Raw genomic sequence first — 26,354 nt, 5'->3', positions numbered from 1 at the left:
GGTCTCAAACTCCTGACCTCAAGTGATCCACCTGCCTCATCCTCCCAAATTGCTGGGATTACACGCATGAGCCACCGTGCCTGGCTGAGACCCAGTCTCTTTAAAAAACCAAAACAACAGCAACAAAGGAATTCGAAGTGATCACTTAAGAATTGTAAATTTCTGGTGTCACTTTAAGAAATCCCAACTGTTGCAGCCTTACAGTCGTACCCCCCACTCCCCCGGCCCCAAGAAAGGTGTGCTTTTCAGATCGTAGTTCTTTGTAGAAAATGTGAATTTATTCTGCTGTGCCCTTGGCTATTTTGTGTTGGTTTAGAATTTATCCTCTGCCCATTTCTAGAAAGAACTTGAGGCTATGATCATGTCTCCATAGACTCTGGGCAGTCTGTTTTCCTTCTAATCATTGTGTGATCCTGAGAATCAATGCTAGATGACTAGGGAATTGAAGAATAGAGAGTAAAACACACTGACCATATTTAACTGACTGCAGCTGGAGATTCATAGCTTGGTTATTGGCATGGTTGGGACATCGCTGCTGAATTTTCAGAGTATTAAAATTAATGTCTTTGTTGCAGGGCTGTGACATAGCTACTGAAATAGACACCATCTATCTACCAGGCCTCTAAATTGCCTTGATTACCAAGAAGTGATCCATTAAGCCTTCTCGTTACACGTCTGCTGTCTTTTAGATGTGGTCTGCACATTACATGTGTTTCCTTCAAGTCATTAAGGAAACTATGGTAAAGTAGAAAATGCCCGGCTTTGGTGTCAGAATGCCAGTCCTACTACTCACTAGCTCTGTGATCTTGGGCAGCTCACTTAATGCCTCTGAAACTCACTTTCCTAATCTGTGAAGTGGGCAATTACATGCCTGCCTTTTGAGAGGATTAGAAATAATGGAAGTGGATTGTTAAGGTTCTTTTGGTTGCAAGCCACAGAACCTCACATTGGGTAGTTTGAGCACAACCACCATGAAAGGGAATATTGATTGGGAGCAGACTTGAGGCTGTCACAGATGCCAGGCAAGACTTGAGCCGCCACGCTTTGGGGATGGTGAAACTGGGGCAGCACCATGGACCTCAACCGCGGAAGTCCCAGACTCTAGGGCTCTGTCATTGACATGACACAGACCCAGAGACTCCCAGCTGTCTGGTGTCTTGGTTTAAATCTCTCAGTTCCTGGGAGAGAACTGTACTGGTTTAGCAAGTGGGCCCGGGCCTGGGTCACAAAGGAGAGGAGTCTTCCTGGGACTCACCCCTGTGTTTTAGGGACAGTTCTCAGGTGAGGCAGGGGAATGCGATGAGCGGGGTGGTCGTTCCAAGGGCCATGGAGAACACATCGCAGAGCCAGACACACAGCAGATGTGCGGCAGTGATGAGTCTTCTCTGCACTGAGAGGCCTCCTGTCTGGGTTGCTTTTTGTTTGGAGGGGCTGGGTGGAGAGGGGAGAGTGGGGGTTGGTTGCTGCTGCTGAGCAGGTGCTTCTCATGACTACCCTCTGGGCAGCCTGGCCGCCTGCCTGTGTGCCGAGGATATCTACTGGTTTGTCAGCTCTGCTGAGGGAGCCAAATGACTTCATTCTAATGGGGCATGATTCAACGCAGGGGAATAGGTGATTGATGAAATGGGACCCAAATGGCTTCAAAGAGTTCATTTATTTAACATGGGTAAGCAATTTGCTTCTAGGAAGACGTTGACTCACTCTGACTTCCATTATGCAAAATATCCCCAGGAATCTCTGCTCTTAAGATTCATATCGGTCTCTGAGTTCCCCTCTTACCTACTTAATCATCAGTTTAGCAAGTATTTGTGGCAGCGTTTGATTTGTGCCAGACACTGTGCCTGGCTCAGGACACTGTTGCTTGCCAGGAGCCCTCAGTCTTATAAACAGGTGGCTGGCACCCCAGCTCTGGGGGCCAGAGAAGGGCATTTTTATCAATCAAGGAAGGGCTTCCTGATGAGGTTTGGCCTGAGCAGATCCTGTAAAGTGCCCTGGAGTGTGCCAGTGGATAGTGGTAAAGGACAGCACTGGGTCTCGGGGGGATAGGCATTCCCCTGGGACTCTGATGGAGGGATTTCCCAGTTCCACTGAGATGCAAGGGCAGGAGGAAGGGAGGAGGGCAGGAGGAAGGGAGGAGGGCAGGAGCTGAGGAGAGTGGTGGCCTGAAAATTCTGAGGAATCTTTGGAATAGCTGCCAGAAAGAAGAAAAGAGCCTGAACTGATATCCAGTCCCTGGTGTGGCAGGCAGTGTGCTGTCCTCCTCTAGGACTAAGAGCCAGCCTGCAGAGGTCCTGTTAAGATACTGGGTCCCACATGCATACATTCCTGGAGTCTCTGTGCCATCCATCAGAAATCCATATTTATTGTTTTTTCCCCCAACTTTTCTTGGTTGGCTTTGAAGTTACATACTTAAGCACAAATTCTGACTTTACCAGTTACTAGCTTAGTGGACTCAAACAAGTTACTTCTGCTCCCAGAGATTCAGTTTCATCATCTGAAAAATGGGAAGTTCCCTGGAATGCTGTGGCAACTAGAGATAATATGTCCGTAGCTAGTATAGCACTTGGAGCGTAAGAATAATAGTAACAGCTGACATTTATCAAGTGTTTGCTTCGAGCCAGGCATCATTCTGAGAACTTTGTCTGGATTAACTCATTTAATCTCTTCAACACTCCAGGACATACGTAGAATTATTACCACTACTTAGAGGTAAGAATATTGACATACAGGCCAGGCATGGTGGCTCACGCCTGTAATCCCAGCACTTTGGGAGGCCCAGGCGGGCGGATTGCCTGAGCTCAGGAGTTCGCAACCAGCCTGGGCAACACGGTGAAACCCTGTCTATACTAAAATACAAAAAATTAGCCGGGCGTGGTGGCATGCGCCTGTGGTCCCAACTACTTGGGAGGCTGAGGCAGGAGAATTGCTTGAACCCAGGAGGTGGAGGTTGCAGTGAGCAGAGATTGCGCCACTGCACTCCAGCCTGGGAGACAGAGACTCTATCTCAAAAAAAAAAAAAAAAAGAAAGAAAACAAAGAATATTGACTTGACATACAGAGAGGTTAAGTAACTTGTTCAAGGTCGCCTAGTTCATAAAGTCACACACTCTTAATCATCACTGCCCCCCTCATGTTAGGTGTTCAAGAAACAATAGATTTTCTTATTTTGTTACTGGCTTTTCTTATTTTCTTTGGCTGGCCTTTGTGTGGCTGACAGTGATGATGTTACTCTTGCCAAGCACCCAGATGCATTATATTTAAGGCATCTGTTTTGGGGCAGTGATTGGTGGGCTGAAGAGCATGGGCCTTGAATCCCATACCTGGCCTCACCATCCTGACCTTGACCATGAACAGCCTTGTGTGTCAGTTTCCTCATCTCTAAAATGGGGAGTGTAGTAACACGTAAGCACATTGGGTTGTTGTGAAGATTAAATGAGAAAATACCTGGAAAGCACTTAGCATGGTGGCTGACATACTGGCCCTGAAGAGCCTCCTTGGTCTTCATGTCCTCTTTAAATCATCCCCACTCTTCTCTGAGGTCCTCTGGCTGCACACGTGGTTGTGTGCAGGTGGGAGCTGAGAGAATCCCACATGATACTGTTGTTGTGTACAAAAGACATTTGGGAACTCCTTGTGCCAGTGACATGTGGCATCATTTACAAAAGGGCCTGACATTTCCAGCAGTCTGGATGACTAACTTATCATGACCAGACTGGTGGTTTAGCATTTAAAAGCTTTAATTGACAGGTGGTGCCTTGGCGTTGTTTTGTCAGGATTGGAAGCACAATAGTGTTCTCCTGGATCAGGGCTTCTTCACCTTTTTTGCCCTCTGTATCCTTTTGGTGATCTACTGAAGCCAGAGACCCCTATCTTGAAAAAATATTTAAATGCATACAATATATGTGTAGGATTCTAAAGGAAACTAAATATTTTGAAATTAGGTTATCAAAATATAAAAAAATTATGCTATGGAAATGGTGCTTCTTTATTAATATGTTAAATAGTAAGATATGGTGGTGAGTATAAGTAACTACTGTAGTTATGAAGTAGTGATAAGAATGAATATTTTGAGATATCTGCAACATATACAAAATAACTATTTCTTTTGATGACAAAGTCAAGGTAATACCACTAGTATTACTATGGTTTGTAGCAATAGCAGTATTCCTTCAATTCATAATTGAAGGTAGTGCTAAATTTCAGTTAGAGGTTAGTGGAAATAGAGATGTAATTTTCTTCCCTTGCTCATATTCCTTCAGCCTGTAGATTTTAATCAGGTTGAAAACCCCTGTCGTAGATGGTATCTTAGCTTTAGGAGAAAACGCAAGTCAATGTGAACTACAAAGACTGTTTGCAGCCCCAATTTCTTCACTAACTGAACATCTGCCTCCAGCATTTTGAGAGCACTTAGTTGGTACTAGGCATCGTGCTGGATATTCTGTGTGTATTAACTTTATTTTAACATTTTTTCTTATTTTGAAATAGTTTTAAAATAAGAGGATTATATTTTTTCTGAGCCTTCTGAGAGAAAGTTGCCAATGTGAAGCCTTGTCCCCTCTGAATGTGCTAGTGTATATTTCTTATAAACAGGAACATTCTCCTGTATAACCTCAGCCCAGCCACTACAAACAGGAAATTAGCCTGGACTGATTTCCTTCATTGCTACCTTCTAATCCTCAGACTCATTTGAATTTCATCAGTTGTCTCAGTAACACCCTTTGTAGCAAAAGGATCCTATTCAGGATCATGCCTTGCATTTAATAGTCTTGATTCTTTAGTCTTTACTTTGGAACAGTTCTAAAATCTCTCCTTGACTTTCATAACCTTGACACTTTTGAAGTGCCCAGGCCAGTTGTACTGTAGAATGTCCGTTCAGTTTGGGTTGTCTGTCTGGTGTTTTCTTGCTGATTCAGTTTATGCATCTTTGGCAGGAATATCACGGTAGTGATGCTATGTTCTTCTCATTGTGTCCTGTCTGATAGTACACAGTTGGATTTGCCCCATTACTGGCCATGCTAACTTTGATAGCTTTATCAAGATAGTGTCTGCCAGGTGTCTTGACTGTCTATTTATGCTTTTTTCCCTTTGTATTTAATAAGTATTTTGGGGGAGGTGTTTTCAGTCTATGTAAACATCTTGATCTTCAAACTGTTACCTACTGGTTTTAGCATCCCTTTGTGTTTCTTGGCTGAATTATTTATTACTGTGATAGTTGGCGAAGGGTGATTTTTCTAATTCCATCATTCTTTCTACATTTATTAGTCATCATTTTTCTATAAAGAAAAACCTACTCTTTTTCCCTCCTATTCATATCAGTATGAATTTATGAATTCCTGTTTTATTTGGTGGGTTATAATCTGTTACTATCAGTTATTATCAGTGGGTTATAAACCATTACTCATTATTTCAGTGCTCAAATCATCCCAGATTTGGCTTGTGGGAGCCTTTCCAAACTGGCTCTGTGTGTCCTTTTGACAACATTCTATCATTAAGCATTTCTTTAAACATTTTTTTCAGCTTTGAGTTATAATTGACAAATTAAAATTGCATGTATTTAAGGTACACTAGATGTTTTGATATATGTATACATGGTGAAATTATCACCATAATCAAACTAATTGGCATATCTATCATCTCACATTGTTACCTTTTTTTTTGTGATGAAAAAACCTAAGATCTACCCTGTTGGCACATTTCAAGTGTAAAATACAGTATTTTTTGTTTGTTTGTTTGTTTATTTCAGGGTCTTGCTCTGTTGCCCAGGCTTCAGTGCAGTGGCATGATCCTAGCTCATTGCAGCCTCAAACTTCTGGGCTCAGGGGATCCTCCTGTCTTAGCCTCCCAAGTAGCTGGGACTATAGGCGCATGCGACCATATCCAGTGAATGTTTTTATCTTTTACTTTTTTGTAGAGACGGGGTCTCACTATGTTGCCCAGGCTTGTCTTGAACTCTGAGACTCAGGTGATTTTCCCCGCCTTGGCCTCCTACAGAGCTGGGATTATAGGTGTGAGCCACTGTGCCTGGCCAGGGTATTGTTACATATAGTCATCATGCTGTGTATTACATCTCTGGAATTTATTCATCTTGCATAATTAAAACTTTGTTCCCTTTCACCAACATCTCCCATATCCTCATCCCTCCAGCCCCTGGCAACCACTGTTCTATAAGCACTTCCTCATTTTTTGGCACAATAAAATGCTATACACATATCTTTTATTGTTCCTGATTTTCCTTGTCCTAATACGGGAATCAGCCATTTCTCCAGGTATCCCTGGTTCCTTACAGTACACAGTTTATCTTTCATCTGCTCCGTAACTCCATAAGGCAGTGGTAACTGTCCACCAGTTTTACAGGTGAGAATACCAAGGCTCCTAGTAAGTAACTTCCCAGAGTCTCAGAACTGGTAGGTGGCAGAACCAAATTTTGAACATTAAAACATTTCACATTTGTGAGTGTCAATTCATAAAATGACATCCCCATTTCATAAATGAGGAGACTGAAGCTCATAGAGTTTTGTTAAGCTACTTACCCAAGATCATACCTCCAGTAAGTGGCAGAGATCCAACTCAGATCTCTTCATCATCACTGTGTTCTGGATGCCTCCCAAGAATGCCTCAGTTGACCTCTTCTACTTGACTGTCTAAATCCCTAGTCCCCAGTACTTGCCAGGTTTTGGTTTGTGAATTTCTCTTCTTTGGAGCAACAGTGAATATGGAAAGACATTTTTTTGTAGTGTTGTAAAAACGATGACCAGCAGCTCTGAGGGATGACAGTTTCATGATGGGCTAATCCCATAACTGATGTGTCTTCTTAGCAGCTGTTGGAAGCAGTATTGGAAGCTCAGCCCTCAGCTTTTGTTCTGGGATGAGTGATGGGCAGTCATTCCCCACTCCTCCTGAAGGTGGTGCTCTCTGACTGTGGCCTGAGCCAGAGCCAGGCACAGGGCCTCTCACCTTCGTCTGGTTTTAAAAACTGGGACTAGCTACATATGTTTGCATAATATAAGGTTGTACTCTTTCAAAATTCTTCCCTTAATGTCAAATGCCCATTGTCATTTCCAGGAAAAGAAACAATCATCAGAATATGAAGAGCTGATTCAGGTCTTAAAGAAAGAGCAGGACATCTATACCCATCTCGTCAAATCTCTGCAGGAATCAGACAGGTAAGGGTTTCTGTCTGGACATCACACATGTGAATGCGAACGCGCACACACGCATGCACGCATGCATGCACCCACGCACCCACGCACCCACCCCTTCAATCAGTGCTGGTGATCTCTAAGCCAGCAAAGCCCTGCCTCTTTGCTTATGGAGCTTATAAAGCTTGGGTGGCGGTTGCCTTATTTAATAGTCACATGTACCTGTTTTCTATCAAGAATTGTCTGATTTTTGGCAGCAAAATTGATTACTCAGGTTTTAAAATCATGATTACTCAGGTTTTAAAAATTATTATATATTTAGAAAGTGCTTCTATGTGTATTATCTCATGTGATCCTCACAGCCTTTCTGTGAAGTAATAATAATGCTATCCCTGTTTTCTATAAAGTTATGAAAACTAAGATAGGGTAAGTGACTTGCTCAAAGTCACACACATGTCAAATGACAGAACCCTGGGACTCAAACAAGTCTCCCTATCTCTGCAGAATTGCTGAAATGAGTTGCTGCCAGCAAGTTGTGGTGGGGAGAGCCAACTCTAGGATAGAGGCCTTGTTTTAGCCCTGGCTCTCCCACTTTCTAGCTCTGTGTCCACAGGCAGGTGCTGCTCTGGGCCTCTGTCCACGTATCTATACACGCAGGGTTGGCCTCAGGATTTCTCAGAATTGAGAAATCCTTTTTTTTTTTTTTTTTTTTTTGAGATGGAGTCTTGCTCTGTTGCCCAGGCTGGAGTGCAGTGGCAGGATCTCTGCTCACTGCAACCTCCGCCTCCCGGGTTCAAGCGATTCTCCTGCCTCAGCCTCCCAAGTAGTTGGGACTACAGGCATGTACCACCATGCCCGGCTAATTTTTTGCATTTTTAGTAGAGACGGTGTTTCACCATGTTAGCCAGGATGGTCTGTATCTCCTGACCTCAGGATCCACCCACCTCCGCCTCCCAAAGTGCTGGGATTACAAGTGTTGGTCACCGCTCTCTACACAGTGGGATGGGTACAGTTGAAAGGATATGATGTCTGGGATTCATTTCCAAACAGTGCAGAAGCTGAGGAAGTGGGTGGGGATATCAAAAGAACAAGATTGGCCCTGGCTCTCTGATTGTTGGGGCTGGGTATGTGTAGATGGGGGAGAGGTTCACCAGTAGTTTTTTTTTTTTTTTTTTTCCTTTTGTACATGTCTAAAATTTTCTATAATGAAAAGTTAAAAAAGAATCACCCCTCATTTCTCCCTCTCGTATGTCCTCTGCTCTCGCCATGGCGAGCTCTTTATCGTTCCCTGGGCTGTGTGTTCCTGCCTGTACCTTCACCTGTGTTTCCTACCCTTCTATTCCCAACCTTTCCCCTACTTTGTCTCCTCCCAGTCCTTTAGAATTTAGCTTGAATGTTACCTTTGTCAGGCAGCCCAGCTAATCCCCAAAACAGTTGCCTCTCTGTGTTTCTGCCCTGCATGGGGAGGTCACCTTGTGTAGCCGTCTGTGCCTACTCTGCCTCCTCACCTGTGTTGGAGCTCCCTCAGGGCAGGGGTCCCACCTTACTGTCTCTGCTCCCCAGGGCCTGGTACAGAGTAGGCACTTGGGAAATGTTCTGTGCAGGAATGCCCCTCCCTGCCATGTTGATCTTCTAAATTATGAGATAATTTCCAGATTTTTTCATAGGAAATGAGTTTAGGGAAAATGAAAACATGCTGCTGAAATTCTGGGAGTAGGCGTCACTCTCTGAAAGTGAGTTTTTTCAAGAAACCTCAGCTGCTGGTCATTTTCACTTGGCGAGTGGTGTGGGGGGAGGTGGGTGGGGGGAGCAAGCGGTGGGGGGTACGGGGGGTTGAGTCATGTGTGGAAACTCACAGAGGGAGTAGACACATTTCATTTCAATTGCGCAGCTTCTCTGGGTAGGAGCCAGGTTGATTCTGGGTACTGAGAGGCCTTGTGGGTGGATATGGTTGCCCCTGAGTCTTCTCAGCTTCATGAGGGGCTCCCTAGTTTCACAGGCTCTTTCTTAATGAATGAAAACTTGAGTGAGACTGAGGCGGGTCAGGGCTAACTCGGACTAACAGAGACTAACCAGGACTAACAAGGATTCTTAAAAGCCTTCCTGTTCATCTTCAGACTTGTAATACATTTAGTGGGAGATAGACCTGGGTCCACATCTCAGCTCTGCCACTCAGCAGCCCTGAGCTCTTGGGTAAGTAATTTCTCACCCTGAGCCTCAGTGTGTTTGTGAAATTGAGATTGGCTGGTCTGCCTACTTACCTACCTACTTAGATGTCTACCTACTTTACAGGGTTGTGTTGAAACTAGAGAGGACACTGTGTAAAGACCTAGTACTTCCTGGCATGTAGTAAAAGCACTCAGTAAATGGTAAGATTTCTTAAGAATAACGACAGCGTGAAAAGCTTACATATGGCTCAATATTCCATCATGCATAAACTTAGTTTACAGGAGGTTTTTGAATCCTCAGACCTTGGCGTATCCAGAGGGCAGAATGTGGGCTAAGGAAGGTAGAGCTCCCTTCTGTAACTCCAGCACTGTTCACTCTGGAAACTGGCAGGAAAGGTGGATGACCCTGGAGACAGATGATGTACTGTGATTAAAACTGGAAAGGGAGGTCAAGAAGGGAGGAAACTCATTGCGAGCAAGAATGTGGCTGATCCTTTCACTTTTACTGTTTATTCTTCACAGCAGCACTTAGAAGTTGGTGGATTATCCCCAAATTACAGAAGTGGAAATGTGCATTCTAAGACACCTGGTGTTCCGCAGTGAAGGATTATCAGTGCTTAGGTCGTCTTGGCTTCCAAGCCAGGTTCTTGCTGATACACTCCCCATCTTGAGGACTAGCATAGTTTCCCTGTAACTCAGGATTTCTCAGCCTCAGCAGTGTGAGGCTTTGAGGCTGGATAATTTTTTTGTCATGAGGGCATGTCCTATGCTTTGTAAGATGTTTAACAATCCCTGGCCTCTACCATGGGAGGGTCGGCACACCTGATCCTCCCAGGCCAGTTGTAACAACCAAAAATGTCTCCAGACACAGCCAAATGTCCCCTGGCAGGTGGGGGCAAAATCATCTCCAGATGATTATCATTGCTGTAACTTATGAAAATCAGCAATCTTGGCTTGTAAATATTATTTTCTGTATGGGAGTTGTTGGAGTATGTGGAAGGAAGGAAATGATGTTTGTTGAGCATCTCATATGTGTTAGCCCCTGTCCTAATGTCTTTCCCATGTAACATCTCATTTATTCCTCAAAACAATTGCAAAGCAAAGGTATTATTATCCCCATTTTACACGAGGAAATCAGGACTCAGTTAGTTGAACTGGCTTGCCCAGTAGTGGTGGCATGCTATTTTGAGCTTTGATCTCTCTGACTCCTTGTTTCTGCTCCTGTCTGCCCTGCCCCAGTTCCAGGAAGAGGAAGGTTTTTGTTTTTTTCTGAATGAAGCACCTTTTGTTCTCCCAACTCCTCACACCTTGAAAAGATTCTCAAGTTGGGAAAACATAAATGACAGACACAGGAGCAGCAGGTGTGTACTTCTCACCTTGTCATAAAATGGAAGAGGGAGTGAAGCAGTTAGCTTTCCCCATCCCTAATCGCAGGAGCTTCTCTAAAACAGTCTCTTTTTTTCTCCCTGGTTAAATGCCTCTGCAGCACGACTGCATCCAAGCGATTGCTGTGCTGTGACACCTCTGTGAGGTTTTTCATCAGCCTTACAAATTGATCATTATGATTGTCTTAAAATGGAACTAGGTACAAGTTGCTAGTAGGGCCCTTTCCCTTGCGTGAAGACTGCTTCACAATGAACTGTCCTCAAAGCAGCAAGCATAGAAGATTAGACATAATGGTTTATTTTCCTTCCAATGTGTGTTGATTTATGTGTGCAGTTCGATGGATGGAGCTGGAAGTCTCTGAAGGAGAAGCGGGGCTTCTTTGAGGAGTCTGGCACACATATTTAGAGCAGTTGCCTCTAACCATTCGGGGGCTATTGATCCCTTTTGAAAAATCTGATGAAAGCTTATAGGCCCTTTCCGTAGAAAAATCCACATATTCATTCATTTTTTGCAGATAATTTCATGGCATTGATGGACATTTTTAGAGAACCATAGATGCTGGATGGAGAATGATAGATCTCTTGGTATCTAAAAAAGACGCCTTTCTGATTTGTTAATGTGTTTCAGTAGTCTTAAAGATGTTCATATAGTTTGACCCAGTAATTGCATTGCTGGGAATCTTTCTCAAGAAAATAACCTGGATGTCAAACAAGGCTTTAAGCACAGAGATGCACAGTAAAGCATTATTTATGCCATTCAGATGTCAGCTGGGGTCTCCTTGTTCTTCTGAGAGCTGGATTTAACTGATTCTGATCTCTGCTATTTCCACATCAGTAGGAGTCCAAAGCCGTTCTTATGGATCCGCACTGTCCGGTTCAGTAGCCACTAGCCATGTGGCTGTTCACATTTAAACTTACTGTAAGTTTAATAAAATTAAACATTCAGTTCCTTGGTACATTAGCCACATTTCAAATGCTCAATAGGCACATTTAGCTAGTGGCTACTGTAGTTGACAGTGAAGATGTAGAACATTTCCATCACTGGAGAAAGTTCTATTGGACACGTTTTCCCAAGATTAATGCACATTCTGGGAGTTGTGCATTTTCTTGGTCTCCTCTGGGTTTTGGGCTTCTAGTCCATGCAAACTCTCTGTACAGCTTAGCACTACATCTCCTCTCCCAGAATAAACATCCACTCATACTATGCCTTTCTGAGTGGTTAACCCACCACAGTGGAGTTTTGTTGGCCCCTAATAGATTAGTCCTTTTTTCCTTCTTATTGTTGACTCACTCTTCCTTTAGTTTTTTCTCTTCCCACCTGTCCCCCACCCTTACTTCCAGTATGACTTTTTTGAGGAGTAACACAGCAGGAGTCCTCTGTCCCCCTTTCTTCTGAAGCCTGGGTGCCCAAGTGACACTCAGGCCCTGGGGAGCCTCCCTTTCTATACCCAAGCCCTCTTGGGGCATTGTTGAGAACAGAGACACATTCTGGACTGGAGAATTACATTATTTTCACCTAGTTACGCCTATAGCAAAAATTTGGAAATGACCCAAGTATTCACTAATAGGGGATGAGTTAAAGTAAGTGGTGGGATATTCACCTGGTTTAATATTATATAGTCATTAAAAATGATATTTGCAAATAATTCCTAAAAATATAGGGAATTAGGAAGTGGGGAATGCATATCAGCATTGTATGTCTAGTATTATTTCAGCCATGTGAATTACACATAGGGGAAAAGATTGGAAGGAAATACAGTCTGCCGTGTGTTAGTTGGTAGTAGGAGCATGGTAATTTTTGTTTTCTTTATACTGTTGTATTTAAAATTCTCTATAGTAAACCTCTATTTACTTTTATAACCAGAAAAAAGCACAAATGACATAAAAATCACAGGAAGGCTTTCTGGGCTTTGCATCTAAAAGTGCAAACAGGTCTGTTTTAAAACTTCTGGTGTCTTGTTTTACCAAGTATCAACAACCTGCAGGCTGAGTTAAACAACATTTTTGCCCTGCGGAAGCAACTGGAGCAGGATGTGCTTTCATATCAGAATTTGCGGAAGACCTTGGAGGAACAGATCGGCGAAATTCGGAGGCGGGAAGGTACACACTTTATTGTATGTGCTTCTCTTTGGTTTTTCCACTTGGAGGGCATGGACTGAAATTCAGGAGAGTCCTAAATATTTGTTAAGGGATGAAGCATACACGGGGTTTCATTTGGAGATCCTTTTTGTGGTGACCATGCTAATGTTAGCCTTCCTAGTAGAAGAGCCCAGTAAGTTGTACTAAATTCTGCAGAAGGTCAGGTGCAGGATTGCTTCCTTGCCGCCTCTACTGTTTTCTGCATCATTTGATACTTCTAGTTCCAAATATTCCTGGGCACTTGCAATCCCCTTTTTTGGGGGATTGCAGCCCTCGCTGCCCAGAACATCTGAGTACTGCCTACCACAGCACCTACTGCAGAGAGCCCAAGACTGCACACACATATGGGTGAGACGCTGTTTCAGGTTGAAGCACTGTTTTTAGTGCTGTATATGCATTAAGGGAGGGCTACAAGATGAGGGTCCTGTGGGACTTATGTTTTCTGTATTCATCTCAGTAATATTAAGATTTGACCCTCTCCCCTGGTAGAACTTGAGCCCTTTAAAGTTTGGGTTGGTATCTGATTCCCTTCTGTATCTCTAGCCTGGTGCCTGACACATATGGTAAAAATCGGTAATAACAGCGGTAGGTTTGACATCTCTTGAGCATCTGCTGTGTACAAGGCACAGTGCTAGGCACCTAACTTTTCACCTGTGATCCTCACTGTCATCTCATTAGGTAGAGTGAGTATTAAGTTCATTTTACAGATGAAGAAACGAAGGCTCAGCTGGGGGTTGACGTGCCCAGGTTTGAGCCAGGGCATCTTCCTTTAAGTCTAGCTCTTTCTAGTATTCTGCACTGTATTTTAGATGTATCAGCTCTTACACATGTGTGTTAAATGAGATACTGTTTGTGGATATGCCTTGCTCAGTACACATATACACACATCTTCCCCCCACCCCCCCACTTCTCCCCTTCCTATTAGAATTGACCTTTGCTGCAAAGGAAGCAGATCCTTACATTGGTGACCAGAGATTCTTCTATGTTAGCACTAGCAGGCACTTTCTGCACTTAGTGTGCTTGTTTCCCATGAGGGCTCTGGGGCCAGTAAAAAAAATGATCAGGCACTTTTATCTCCCTGGAGTTCTACCCTTGAGGGTCACATCTAATTTTTCTGCATTTTCCCCTAAACAGAATCAGTCCCTCATTTAAACTGAAATCACCATTTTCTTGTGCCATTCAGAATGGTCTCCAGGCACAATACTTGATATGCAAATTATAACTCACAGTTGGCCACAGTGAAAACCTACGGCCTACGATGAAACCATACATTGAAATATCAGCCTGTTGAGAAAGGGAAAATTACTTTTGCTCCAAAGGTGGTGCCTTAAGCCCCCTCTGTGTACTATGCTCCCTTCCACCCCACCTCCCCCATTCACATTGCTTTGGATGGATTGCACTGGTATCAGTCTTGGGAGGATCTGTTTCTGATAATCTTTTTCTCCTCCCCCTCCCCACCTTTTTTTTTTTTTTTTTTTTTTGGGCAGAAGAATCATTTTCACTTTATATTGATCAAACATCTTATCTAAGTATTTGCCTTGAAGAAAACAATCGGTTTCAAGTGGAACATTTTTCTCAAGAAGAACTTAAGAAAAAGGTATTGACCTATTAACTTTTAGTGCTTTTCTTTTCTTTTTGTTAGATTGTTTGTTGTATCTTGGGTTCCTCATGACAGGTTAAGATTCTGAAGGCCCCTCTCCTTCCTCCCTCTCCCCTCTGCCTTGTTGTGTGTGCCCCTCCTGTGTCCGTTACCTGGAGTACCTTCCCTCATGTCTGATAAACTCCCCAGGCCTGAGAACCCAGCCAGGCTTGATCTCCTTGAGGAAAAGCTCTCTGGCCCCTCAGTTTAGAGTTAGCCACTTTTCCATCAGGCTGTTCACCTCTTTTTTTGTACCTAATCCAAATCGATGTCCTTCTCTTACTGATCTGTAATTATCTGGTTATTTGTCTATACTTCCTTGCTAGGCTGTGAACATCTTAAACTTAGTGATTATGTCTTACTTATTTCTGATTTCCCATTGCCTGGCACACATATAGGAGCTAATAATAGATGCATTTTGAATGAATAACGTTCCAGGTTTGATCAATAAATCTTTTTTTAAACTGGAAAGTTTCTTCAATGTGTTGATCAGTGACATGGTTAGAGTGGTTTAGTGTTTCAAGGTTCTGAAAAACATTGTTAGGAATAGGAGGTTTGAGACTGTATAATTTATTATAAAATTATCATGTATGTGTAACTGAGATTCAGTTTCCGTCTTGGAATAATTTACATTCTGATAGAAGAGACAGGCATGTAAACAAGTAATTGCAATATGAGGTGCAAGGTTGCTGTATGGGCAGCTGTACAAGGTGTAGAAATAGCAGAGGAGAGGCTAATTGCCTGTATGGGAGATAGTGGGGTGAGCTCACCTGATCAGGGGAAGCTTCTCAGCAGAAGTGAGACTTGAAGTGGGTTTTGAAGGACAAATTCGGAGTTTGCCCAGGTCTCCACTTTCTCAGCAGAGAAAGAGAAAACAGCCTGTTTAAGGCACAGAACAAAGAAATAGCAAGGAGAATTAAAATTTGGGTATTTTGGGAGGAATAGGGCAAGGAGTATGGAGGCAGCTGTTAGTTTTTAAAGATGAAGAAAATAGAGATGATAATAGCTGCTGCTAGTGCCTACTAGGGCTGTGGTAAGGCCAGGAAGTAGTTCACTTGGTTGGCACTTAGTAAATCAGAATATCTTGTTCTTCCTACTAGAACCTCCTTGAGGATTAGATTCCATTTTTGTTCATATTTTGATATATTGGATGTCTACTGTGTGTACTCAGGGTGGGAATTTCCATGTTATTTGAAGAGCCAATAATCGCTTCCATCAAGAAGCCTTGAAAAATTACTGGCTATTGGGATTTGAAGCCTGCAGGAAACCAAGGTGGTGTCTGCTCGTTTCTTCTGTGTCTGGCTTCTCAAGACCCAGGTCTAACTCTGCCTGTGTAGAGGCAGCTGCTCTTTCGCACGTGGTTAGGCACTTTGGCCATTGTTCTATCTCATTTAGTTCTCCAGACACCCCAGCTGTGGGACTTTGGAAAGTTAAATTTCTTTGTATTTCATGTCCTCATTGTAAAATGGAGATAGACACACTAGTCTATTCACCTCCTCAGGATTTTTGCAAGGAGTGATAGACTAAAGCTTGTAGGAGTATTTTAGTAGCTGTAAATTGCTTCATAATTGACAACTGTTAATATTACTGGCATTGCCAGATAGATGTACAAAGGAGGAGGTCACTAGTGAAAAGTAAGACTCTGATACAGTTTCAGAAACTTTAGCCTTGGGAGACTTTTCCTCCAGAGGGTCTCAAGTGCGAGAGAGAGATAGTATTAGCTGTCATTGCCTGAGCACTTAGACCACGCCAGGGACTTTAGTGCACTGTGACCACAATCCCGTTCAGTTCTCATAGTAACGCTACAGATGAGGAAACTGGGGCTTAGATTGTGCAGTTGCCCAGGATCTTTTTGCCTTGAAGTGATGGCTCTGAAATTAAAATACTGGTATGCCAGATGTTAAAGCCAGTATTTTTGTCACTGTGTGCAGGGTATCCTGAGGGCTAGAATCAGCCTGATTCCCCATAACTGTGGTGCCAAAGAGTCGCTTAATAGGGCTGTCTGGGGCTGTGGCCCCGGGAAGCTGAAGTCTCTTGCTGGGTAGACAGCCCTTTCCCTGTTCTTACCTCCTAGGTCAGTGACCTCATACAGCTAGTGAAGGAGCTGTATACAGACAACCAGCACCTGAAGAAAACCATTTTTGATCTCTCCTGCATAAGTTTCCAGGGAAATGCGTTTCCAGATAGACTTGCATCTACAGAACAAACAGAGGTAAGAAACATTTTTGTTGTCATGTGCTGATTACAAAAACATAACAATCGGCTTGGTATGGTGGCTCACGCCTGTAATCTGGCACTTTGGGAGGCTGAGGTGGGAGGATCACTTGGGCCCAGGAGGTTGAGTCTGCAGCGAGCTGTGATTACACCACTACACTCCAGCCTGGGGGATAGAGCGAGACCCTGTCTCAAACCCATCAAAACCATATATTCATATATATGTATGTGTGTATACAAACCATATGTTTATATATATGTATGTATGTATAACAACTCGAAAGGTTTTTCAAGACTGCATCTGTTCCTGGGGAGGTCTCTAACTGAAATTTCCTTTGTTGTGGACTGGGTATTGAGAGCCCCACTAGGCTGGCAGGCCTGTCCACAGGCTTCCTCAGGTTCGAGTCATGTCTCCACGGACACATTCGATATACTGTGATGCTTTGACTCTGGTCCAGCCCTGGGACCTGTGCTGCAGATGGCACACATCTGAATGAGCGATGTGGTCTCAGAGGGATCTGGAGAGTTTCCAAACCACCCAGTTAATTTGAGTAGTGTGGATGCAGCCTTAATGAATACATTAATATTGAAAAACTGACATACACACAAACCACCCGGGAAAAAGAGGAAAGAAGCCTTATTCACCTTGATGACTTCTGGGTCTCAGTGCTGATCTTTGTGATTTGTTGGCTCTGATTTTCTCTGTTTGGGACCTGGGCTGCACAATGGGAGGACCCTGAAGTTGTGATGTTGATTCCCTCTTCATTCCCTACCTTGGCCTGACTCTCCGGTAGGAAGCACCTTGCTTCATGTGCGTGTTATCATTGTTTCGGAAGACCAGAACTGCTCTGCCATGAAGTGTAGTAGTAGGGCCTTTTTGTACTTGGGGCCCTCACATATGAAACTGGAATCTTCCTGGTTGGGGTTGTCTTCTGCTCTACCTGGAGTGCCAGGTAAATGGAGAACTCACATTCATTGCAATGTCATTTCTTGGGAAAGATTTGTCAGCCTTAAGCTGTCTCCTCCTACCTTCAAAGTGGGAAATACTCACAAGTATTTATGCTGCACTCTGGCCATCTTCTTTCTTTGTGAGAGGGAACATTATTGATCTTAGCCTCCAGGACTCTAGATAATTTTGAAAACCAAGAATATCTGCAATCTATTTAGGGAGAAACAAGTCTGATTTGCTTCCTCCAAGGCAGCATTCTTCACCAACTTCATTGAGACACAAATGGCGTGTTTTGTTTGTTCATTTGTCCTTTAAAAAAATCTGTCAAATGTCCCATATGTCCTTTGGAGAAAAAGGCTTTTTCCTTTTCCCACCCTAAGATCTCAATATCAGCCTACTCAGATTTGTTGAGTCTTTTATCATATTGTACTTCTATTTGATGTTCCCCATGAATAGCCTTGTTCTTTATAGCACAGCTCCCCGTCATCCCCCAGAATAGGATGGGAAAGGTGATGTGCTCATTGTAATCTTGGGCTGAGGGAGTAGATGGAGTTAGGGTGAGGGTGAGATGGGAAAGTGCGGAGCCTGCGGTTCTCTGGGAGTACGCGTGGTTCTCCTTTGATGAGAAACAAAGTAGAAACAAACCAGAAATGCATATATTGTCCACAGCATTTCCCAAGCAGCATGACTTGCAAAGTGAGGTCTGGGTATGATTCCTGTTCTCTAGGAGCCTATAAATCAGAAAAGGAGGGGGGAAAAGCAAATATATTTTTATTTTTAAAATTCAGTATTTTTCTCCAATATTTAATTAACCCATAGCATTACCCCAACATTTGGAAAACAGAATAAATTACCCCTAATTCTGTCACTTTAAAACAAGCACACAGTTAATTAACATTTGGAAGTGTTCCTTCTGTATTTGTGTGTATGAACATGTGGATGCACACATCTCTCCTGGAATGCAGCTTTGTCTCCTGTTCTTGCTAATTGCCATTATGTTATAGCATCTCATTCCATCTTATGAATGTGCTGAAACTTAACTGCCTCACTACTGTTGGACATGTAGGTTATTTCTAGTGATTTGCCATTTTTAATTTCCTAATGAATGTCTTTGGACACAAATCTTTTTCTGTGTTTAGAGGTTTTTTTTTCCCTAGAGTTGATTCCCAGATATGTGTCATTAGTAGGCCAAAGGACAGATAGAAATATGCAATAGGCATAAAATTTATTTTCATTTATTTATTTATTTTCCCCCTCCCTGCAACAACTTTTAATGTGTAAAAGACTGTAAGTAGTTTGAAGGGCCTGATAGAGTTTGTCAGATTTCTTGCTAAGATGCTGGCCCTGGTGTAGAGCCTCATCAGCTGGGTACCATGGTGCTCAGTTCCTGCCTGTTGGTAGTTCACATAGACACCACCAAACAAACAAAACACCGAGAACAGGTATCCTGTTGTTGCTGTGTGCATTTAAAAAAAATCTCTAAAGAGGTTGCATCTATTTTCTCATATTTGTTTGCTGGTTTTTCATGCATTATAAGAGAATTAGGTTGAAAATCGATGTAGAGGAGTGATTTCAGCAGAGTGTAGTCAGGACGGTGAGCATAGAAAGCCAGGAACTGTGTAACTTGTGGACCTGCCCTCTGAGTGTAGGCTCTGTGTAAAGAAAGCATGTAGCACAGGTCCTGGCACACTGCAAAGGCTCGAAAGGGTTAGTTACTATTATTATTTACTTATATCGTCATTATTAAGAATGGTTAGAAAACTAACTTTTTTGACGTAGAGAGGAAACCTGGACAAAGGGGCATAATTTAATTGAACTCAAATATTTGTAGGGCTGTCATGTTGACAAGAAATAGATCTTTTGTGACTCTAAAGAACAAAAATGATTCTCAGAAGTAGAAGGTGCTTGTTAAATACTCTGTTAATAGTAACAACAAACCTGGTTTGTCAGAGCAGATTTAAGTTCATTAAAAGGAGGAACTTTCTAACAGTTTGACTTCATACGTTATTATGAGTTTTACATGATTTATAAAGCCCTTGGCACAGTTCTGGCATATGGTAGGTACTCAGTAAAACAGCTATTTTAATTTTATTTATTTTTTGTTAAGTTAGTGGTGGAGATGGGACTATAACCCTCTTCTGACTCTGTGTAGAATTGTTTAGCAACACCATAGGGCAGTGCTTCTGAAGTTTAATGTGCACGTAAATTTCCTGAGAGTCTTGTTAAATGCAGATTCTTGTCCAGTAAGCCTGGAATGGGGCCTGAGAGTCTGTATTTCTAACAAATTTGGGTGATGATGCTTCTGCTGCCCTAAGGAATACACTTTGAGTAGCAAGACCAGAGGTAATCCTGAAAACGACTTGTTTCTAGGTCTCGTTTTGAAAACAGTCTTTATTCATTTGTTTATTTGTTCAGCAGTGTTACTGAGCATCAGGCATTGATGTTAAAACTATGAGCACATACATGTCCCCGCCCTCTCTAGGATGTAATACAGAGAAGCAGATGGGCAATTGTGGCAGTGTGGTGAGGGCTGTGATGGAGTGAATGCAGAGTCTCAAGAGAGTTGTAGACAGGTGCCCAGCCCTCACTTTGGGGATTAAGGGAAGTTCTCCCTGGGGGAGGAAGGGGAGCTACCAAGCAGATGAAGAAAGAATAGCTCAAGAGGCAGGGGGAGAGGCAGTAGAGTGCAGAGTAACAGCGTGGGGTTTCAAGGGGGGAGTGTTTCATAGTGTCAAACACTCTGAGAAGCAAGAAAGAAAAAAGTACTGAGAACTTCCTGTGAGTCCCATGACCTGAGCGGTTTCATTAGAGTGAGGGGGACAGAAGCCAGCTTGCAGGGGATAGAGAAGTGATGAGAAGTGATGAAATGAGGACAGAGCCAGTTGACACTTAGAGGTTTGGAGGTTGCTTCTTTAGTGGTGGTAGGTCTGGAAGCCGAGCCAGGTATAGTGACTCAGTTCTTTCTGACATCTTAGTTCTGTATCTTTGAAAATGGGTAAGTAGCATGTAGCATGAAGTACATTTCTCTATGTCCATAACATTTAATTTCTTGACCATTCCTGGAAACTGAGAGTTTACTTTTAATCTTGACCAAGTCAGCAGAGGTAAAGAGAAATGAAAGTTAATTTTTATTTAACTGCATCAAGCATTGGCACGGTTGTGGTTCTGGAAATGCAGAATAGCTTTGACGCTTTTCGTATTTCAACTTGGAATGATGTGTTAACGATACTTTCTTTGCTCAGCTAAACTTAGGGGAAACCCTTCTCAGATCCTCAGGAGTCTGGGAGGAGCTTCTCCATGCCTCCTTCCTAACCCCATGTGGATTTCATCTCTCATTAGTACAACAAGGTCTTTGGGGACCTCTCCTGGGCAGTAAAAGCCACATTGCAGAAGGTGAGAATAGACCCCTTGCAGAAGCCTGGAGAGAGGCAGAGAATACTCAGTGGCCAGAGCTGTTGGGGAATCAGAGGGAGACTTTTGTTGTTGTTGTGTTGTTTTGTTTTGTTTTGTTTTTTTGAGATGGAGTCTCGCTCTGTCGCCGAGGCTGGAGTGCAGTGGCACGATCTCGGCTCACTGCAAGCTCCGCCTCCCGGGTTCATGCCAGTCTCCTGTCTCAGCTTCCCGAGTAGCTGGGACTACAGGCGCCCACCACCATGCCCAGCTAATTTTTTTAATTTTTAGTAGAGATGGGGTTTCACCATGTTAGCCAGGATGGTCTCGATCTCCTGACCTTGTGAACTGCCCGCCTCAGCCTCCCAAAGTGCTGGGATTACAGGCGTGAGCCACCATGCCCGGCCCTGTTTTGTTTTGTTTTTTAAAAGATGGGAAAGACTTTCTCCTAATATTTTATTATGAAAAAATTCAGACACAGTGAATACTCATATACTCACCACCTAGGTTCTATTCACATTTCCCACCTGCCCATCATCACTCTGTCTCATCTTTCTAATAAATTTTAATTGAAACTGCAAACATCAGTATACTTCCCCCTAAGTACTTCAGTGTGCATATCTTCAATAAATGCTTATAGTTAAATGAACTATAGAAATTGTAAGCCTGCGTTCACTAAGATTTACAAGTGTATGTGCCTGTGTAAGGCAAACCCCTATCAAGAGCCTGCATGTCCTCTGTTGTCCAAAACCAGTCCCACCCCAGCTGCTCTTCTGATTTTGTCCCACTATGAGTTAATTTTGCCTAGACCTTCATATAAATGGAGTCATACAGTATATTCTCTTTTGTATATATTCTTTTACTCAGCATTGTTTTTGAGATTCATCCATGTTGTTAGTGCATTAAGTTTGTTCCTTTTTATTGCCAAGTAGTATTCCATTGCATGAATGTATTACAATTGTTTATTCATTCTGCTATTAATGGACACTTGGGTAAAAGGTGATATGAGCATTCATGTGCAATTCTGTGTTGGGACATACTTTTTTGTTTTTAGATTTGATGAGTACCTATGAGTAGAATTCCTGAGTCATAGGGTTACTCGTTTTATAAGAAATTGCCAATACTTTTTCCAAACATTTTATATTCCCACCAACAAGTTTGATAGTTCCAGTTAGTATTTATCACTCGAGAATGTTATGGTAATGAGGGAAGAAGCCAAAAGAGAAAGAGGGTTCCTTACCCATATTTATAGACTTTTATGCCTCAGTAGGTATATTTTTGCATGTCTAGTCTGTTTCATGCTTGATAGTATAGTAGGGTGTGGTTTTTGATCATCACTTCCGTTTGGTCCTGATTGCAGATTTGGATATGGTTAGATTGAACACGTTCTGACCCCAGGAAGTTTCTATAAAAACTGAACTCAGTTGCCTTTGTTTTGTTTTTCTTCCAAAACAAGGTTTTTCCTCGAAAGGAAAAACAGAGAGTTGGGCTGGAGAACTATGGGGATAATTGACTAAATGTAGGGATTCAGAAATAAAACTTGAGCTAGAAACGTAGGTATCTCACATGTACAACACACCCAACAAATGACCCAATACTCAGTGCTGTCAGCACCTTCGGTGCAGACTCTTTTGTTTTTGTTTTCGAGACAGGGTCTTACTCTGTTGCCCAGGCTGGAGTGCAGTAGTGTGATCATGGCTCCCTGCAGCCTCGACCTCCCTGGGCTCAGGTGATCCTCCTGCCTCAGTCTCCCGAGTAGCTGGGACTACAGGCATGTGCCACCACACCTGGCGGATTTTTGTATTTTTTGTAGAGACAAGTGTCTCACTCTGTTGCCCTGACTGGTCTTGAACTGCTGGGCTCAAGCAATCTGCCTGCCTAGGGCTCCCAAAGTGCTAGGATTGCAGGTGTGAGCCACTGCACCTGCCCAGACTCTTTTATTGGTGAGATAAGGTTTGGTATAATTTTGACATAGCTTTGATTGATTCCTTATCCGGGAGTGGCTGGCCACCTTTTCTCTCATTTTTAATTTGGTTAATTCAGGTGCCCCATGACTAGAATTTTTGCTTTTCTGGAGAGCTGAGAATTGGCTTTCTTGAGAACTTTGTACCGTCCATTTTGTAGAACTCAGAAGCTTTGGGATTTACACTTCTTTGAAGCATTAGGGATTTATGCAGTCTTTATAAATAACTGTCCTTCATTTCCAAAAGCATAAAGTTATTGTCAGGCAAGCGTGATACTCTTCTCATTAGAGATGAGGACTTTCTGTCAGCAAAATGACAGTGTTGCCAGGACTGTCCATCTCAGATGTGTGACAGTCCAACAAGAAGAGGTTTATGCCTTGTGCTAAATAGAAGTGATGCATAAATTGGGCACACCATAAATTTCATTTATTACTTCCTTGCTGTTTGATATTTTCAATTCCATCAATAGCTATTTTCCAAAATTTTGTTATTTTTATATAATCTGAAAGTGAATTTAGTAAAGGCAGGAGAGGCAGTGGCATAACAGACAGCATATTTAATTTACGGCAGCTCAGGAAAGGCCATACAAGGGCGAGGGGAAATGCCTTTAGTTATTTTCTTGGGGAATTTGTCCGTAAATTATGCTTGATCCGGGCAGCTGTGTGTGATTCGCCACAACTAGCAACTCTAACTTTGGTTAATTTTTATTTCATGGCTTTGGCATTTGTTTCTTCCTCTTTTTTTGTTTGCCTTTTGTTTTGCATTAAAAAAAAAGACATCACTGACTTATTCATACATATTCATGCTGCATACTTTTTTGGGTTGCATTTTCACTTCATTCCATGCTCCACGTAGCTTCTGGCTAGCAAGGAGGACGAGGACACGATCAAAATTGGAGAGGATGACGAGAATAATTTCCTGAGTGACCAGCATTTGCAGCAGAGCAATGAGGTAGGAACCTTGCAGTTAACTCCTTATTTCATCTACTCCACTCTATGTCCAATCAGTCTTCGAGTCTGGAATGAGTCCAGTGGGTTTTCTGTTCATTCTGCCTGTATCGTATACCTTTCATGTGCCAGTGGAAAGCAAAGACTAGGTCTCTTTCCTCTTATAAATTACAAACTGGGTGACAGAGACAGTCATGAAACATGAAAACTTATGCAAATAAAAATAGGCTTGTTATAGTAGAATAACAGGCATTGGATGTTTGACCTGGACAAATCTTTAGTGATCTAATCCAATCCATTTTATGAATTAGAAACTAAAGGCTTTGAGGACTGATGATTTATTTGGGGCACAGAGTAAGTCAGTGATAGAGTTGGGATAAGAACCCTTGTTTCTGGACTGTGTGAACTACTAGATCATTTGGTTGAGGTGTAAAGACCTACTGATGGAACTTAGCTCCCCTTCCTAGGGGCTGTCTGCAATCTCCTCATCTGGAACCCACGTTACTGTCATTTGGGCATTGTGAGAATCTCAACCCCGTACACATAGAGCACTCTTCCAATCACATTGATACTGAACATTTGGAGCAAGCAGTCTCCAACCCTGTAATTCATAAAATAAGTAGGAGACTCCAAGCAGTGTCCAAGGTTGAAAGAACCCCAGAGACTGGGATGTGGTTGGGGTAAGATGCTACAGATTTGGCATTTTTGGCCTTCAGGGTGTTCAAGTTTGTGGAGTCACAAATGGGAGATCTTAAAATGTAGATAGTTTTAGAAAGCAAGGTAATTAAAAGTGGGGGCTTTGCAACCAGATCAACCTCCTTCAAAGTCTTAGCTTTGGCACTACTATTTCTGTAACCTTAACCTCTAAGCCTGAGTTTCCTTGTCAATGAGGATAGTAATACTTCCTTTTAGGATTATGATATTTAAATAGAAAGGCATGTAATAAGTGCTCAGTAAATAATAATAATTGTTTTTATTATTCTAGACGTTTCCTTCTTTGGAGGTTGCTTATTAGTTGGATTTAATAACTAGATTGGTGGCAAAGAAGACCCTATAAATAACAACTCATTTGTGTAGGTCTTGTCTTCCATTGAAAAATCTTAATCATTTCACCAGTGTGGAGAGATGGGGGTGATGGCTAGTGTGTATATCACCAGCAATAATGAAGTCAAGAGGAATTATTTATAGACTGGTAGAAGAAATTTACAGCTTTGAATAGGGGAGAAAGAATGCTAATTGCAGCACCTCAAAGACATGCCCAGTACAGGCTTTAACTAGATGTATCTTTGGTACCACTCCTCTGGGACCCTCAGTGACCCAAGAAGATGGATCCGTAAATAACATCTCCGTGGGAATTAGGAACTCTCTACCTTCCTAATGAGAAAGATCAAAGCCATGTTAAACAATATGTGTCTGAAAAGAGTAAGTCAGCTTTCTGATATATAATAAGGAGGATACGTTGCAAGAAGAATATAATAAGCACTCAAATCATGACATGGGTTCCATATTCTTCTTAGGAGGAACTTTCAAGGAGTGGGCCGTAGGGGTGGGAGAACACATTTCCAGTGTGCACCTGTAGTGAGTAAGACATGTCACCTGAGGTGGTCTCATTTCATTCTCCTAACCACCTTGGGAGGTACCATTACTACCCCCATTTTATAGGTGAGGAACAGGTGAGGAGAAGTGCTGTAAACATCTCTATCCTCTTTCTAGAACATCTCCCTGCGCTAAAGTGAGTATGTGTGCACCTGCGTGCCCGTGTCTCTCTCTCTTCCTCCTTCTCCTCCCCCTTTTCTGTTTCTCTCTGGCTCAGTGTGTCTGGCTTCTTTGCAGTTACTCACTTACCCTGTATCTCCATCCTCTCTCCACAGACCCCATTCCCTTCCTCCTTATTCCATTATTTGAGCAAATACTTTTATTTGCAGATTATGAAAGACCTTTCCAAAGGAGGCTGCAAAAATGGATACTTAAGGCACACGGAGTCTAAGATTTCAGACTGTGATGGGGCCCACGCACCTGGCTGCCTAGAAGAAGGCGCGTTCATAAACCTGCTTGCCCCTTTCTTCAATGAGAAGGCCATATTGTTACTGGAATCCAGGTATACATGGGGCCCAGACATTCCTTTGTTTCTCTAGTTCTAGGGGAGAACAAACTCATTTTGCTAAATGGGTTTAGATGATAGTGCTGTGTAATTTACCTGAGAGAGCTCCTGAAATGGCTTGGAAGGAATCTTGCCAGTCTTGCAATTAAGTAATTAGGCTGCATGCTAGTGGCTGTGAGGGAACATCAGCAAAGCCTCATGTAAGCCCATTATAAAGAGGAGAAAGAAAGCTTTCTTTGAGAATTATTCCTGGGAGCCCCAGAAAGGGCTGCCTTGCTGTCAGCGAGAGGAATCAGCCCTACCGAAATCTCTTCCAGTTT

General features: G+C 42.7%; 1 protein-coding gene across 4 annotated transcripts in view; it reads left to right on the top strand.

The window, feature by feature from the left end:
* Positions 1 to 26,354, top strand: part of CDK5RAP2 (CDK5 regulatory subunit associated protein 2) — a 186,914-nt gene that overhangs the window by 94,572 nt on the left and 65,988 nt on the right. For all 4 annotated transcript variants that reach the window (XM_030817710.1, XM_030817712.1, XM_030817709.1 and 1 more), the window contains 6 exons: positions 7,062 to 7,162; positions 12,661 to 12,791; positions 14,318 to 14,427; positions 16,544 to 16,681; positions 23,842 to 23,937; positions 25,859 to 26,031. In XM_030817710.1, coding sequence (XP_030673570.1) covers positions 7,062 to 7,162; positions 12,661 to 12,791; positions 14,318 to 14,427; positions 16,544 to 16,681; positions 23,842 to 23,937; positions 25,859 to 26,031 — 749 coding nt within the window. The remainder of the gene's footprint in view (positions 1 to 7,061; positions 7,163 to 12,660; positions 12,792 to 14,317; positions 14,428 to 16,543; positions 16,682 to 23,841; positions 23,938 to 25,858; positions 26,032 to 26,354) is intronic.

This window comes from Nomascus leucogenys, chromosome 8, assembly GCF_006542625.1.
Source record: "Nomascus leucogenys isolate Asia chromosome 8, Asia_NLE_v1, whole genome shotgun sequence".
NCBI classification, from domain to species: Eukaryota; Metazoa; Chordata; class Mammalia; order Primates; family Hylobatidae; genus Nomascus; species Nomascus leucogenys.
This window is presented reverse-complemented; position numbering and strand designations above follow the sequence as displayed.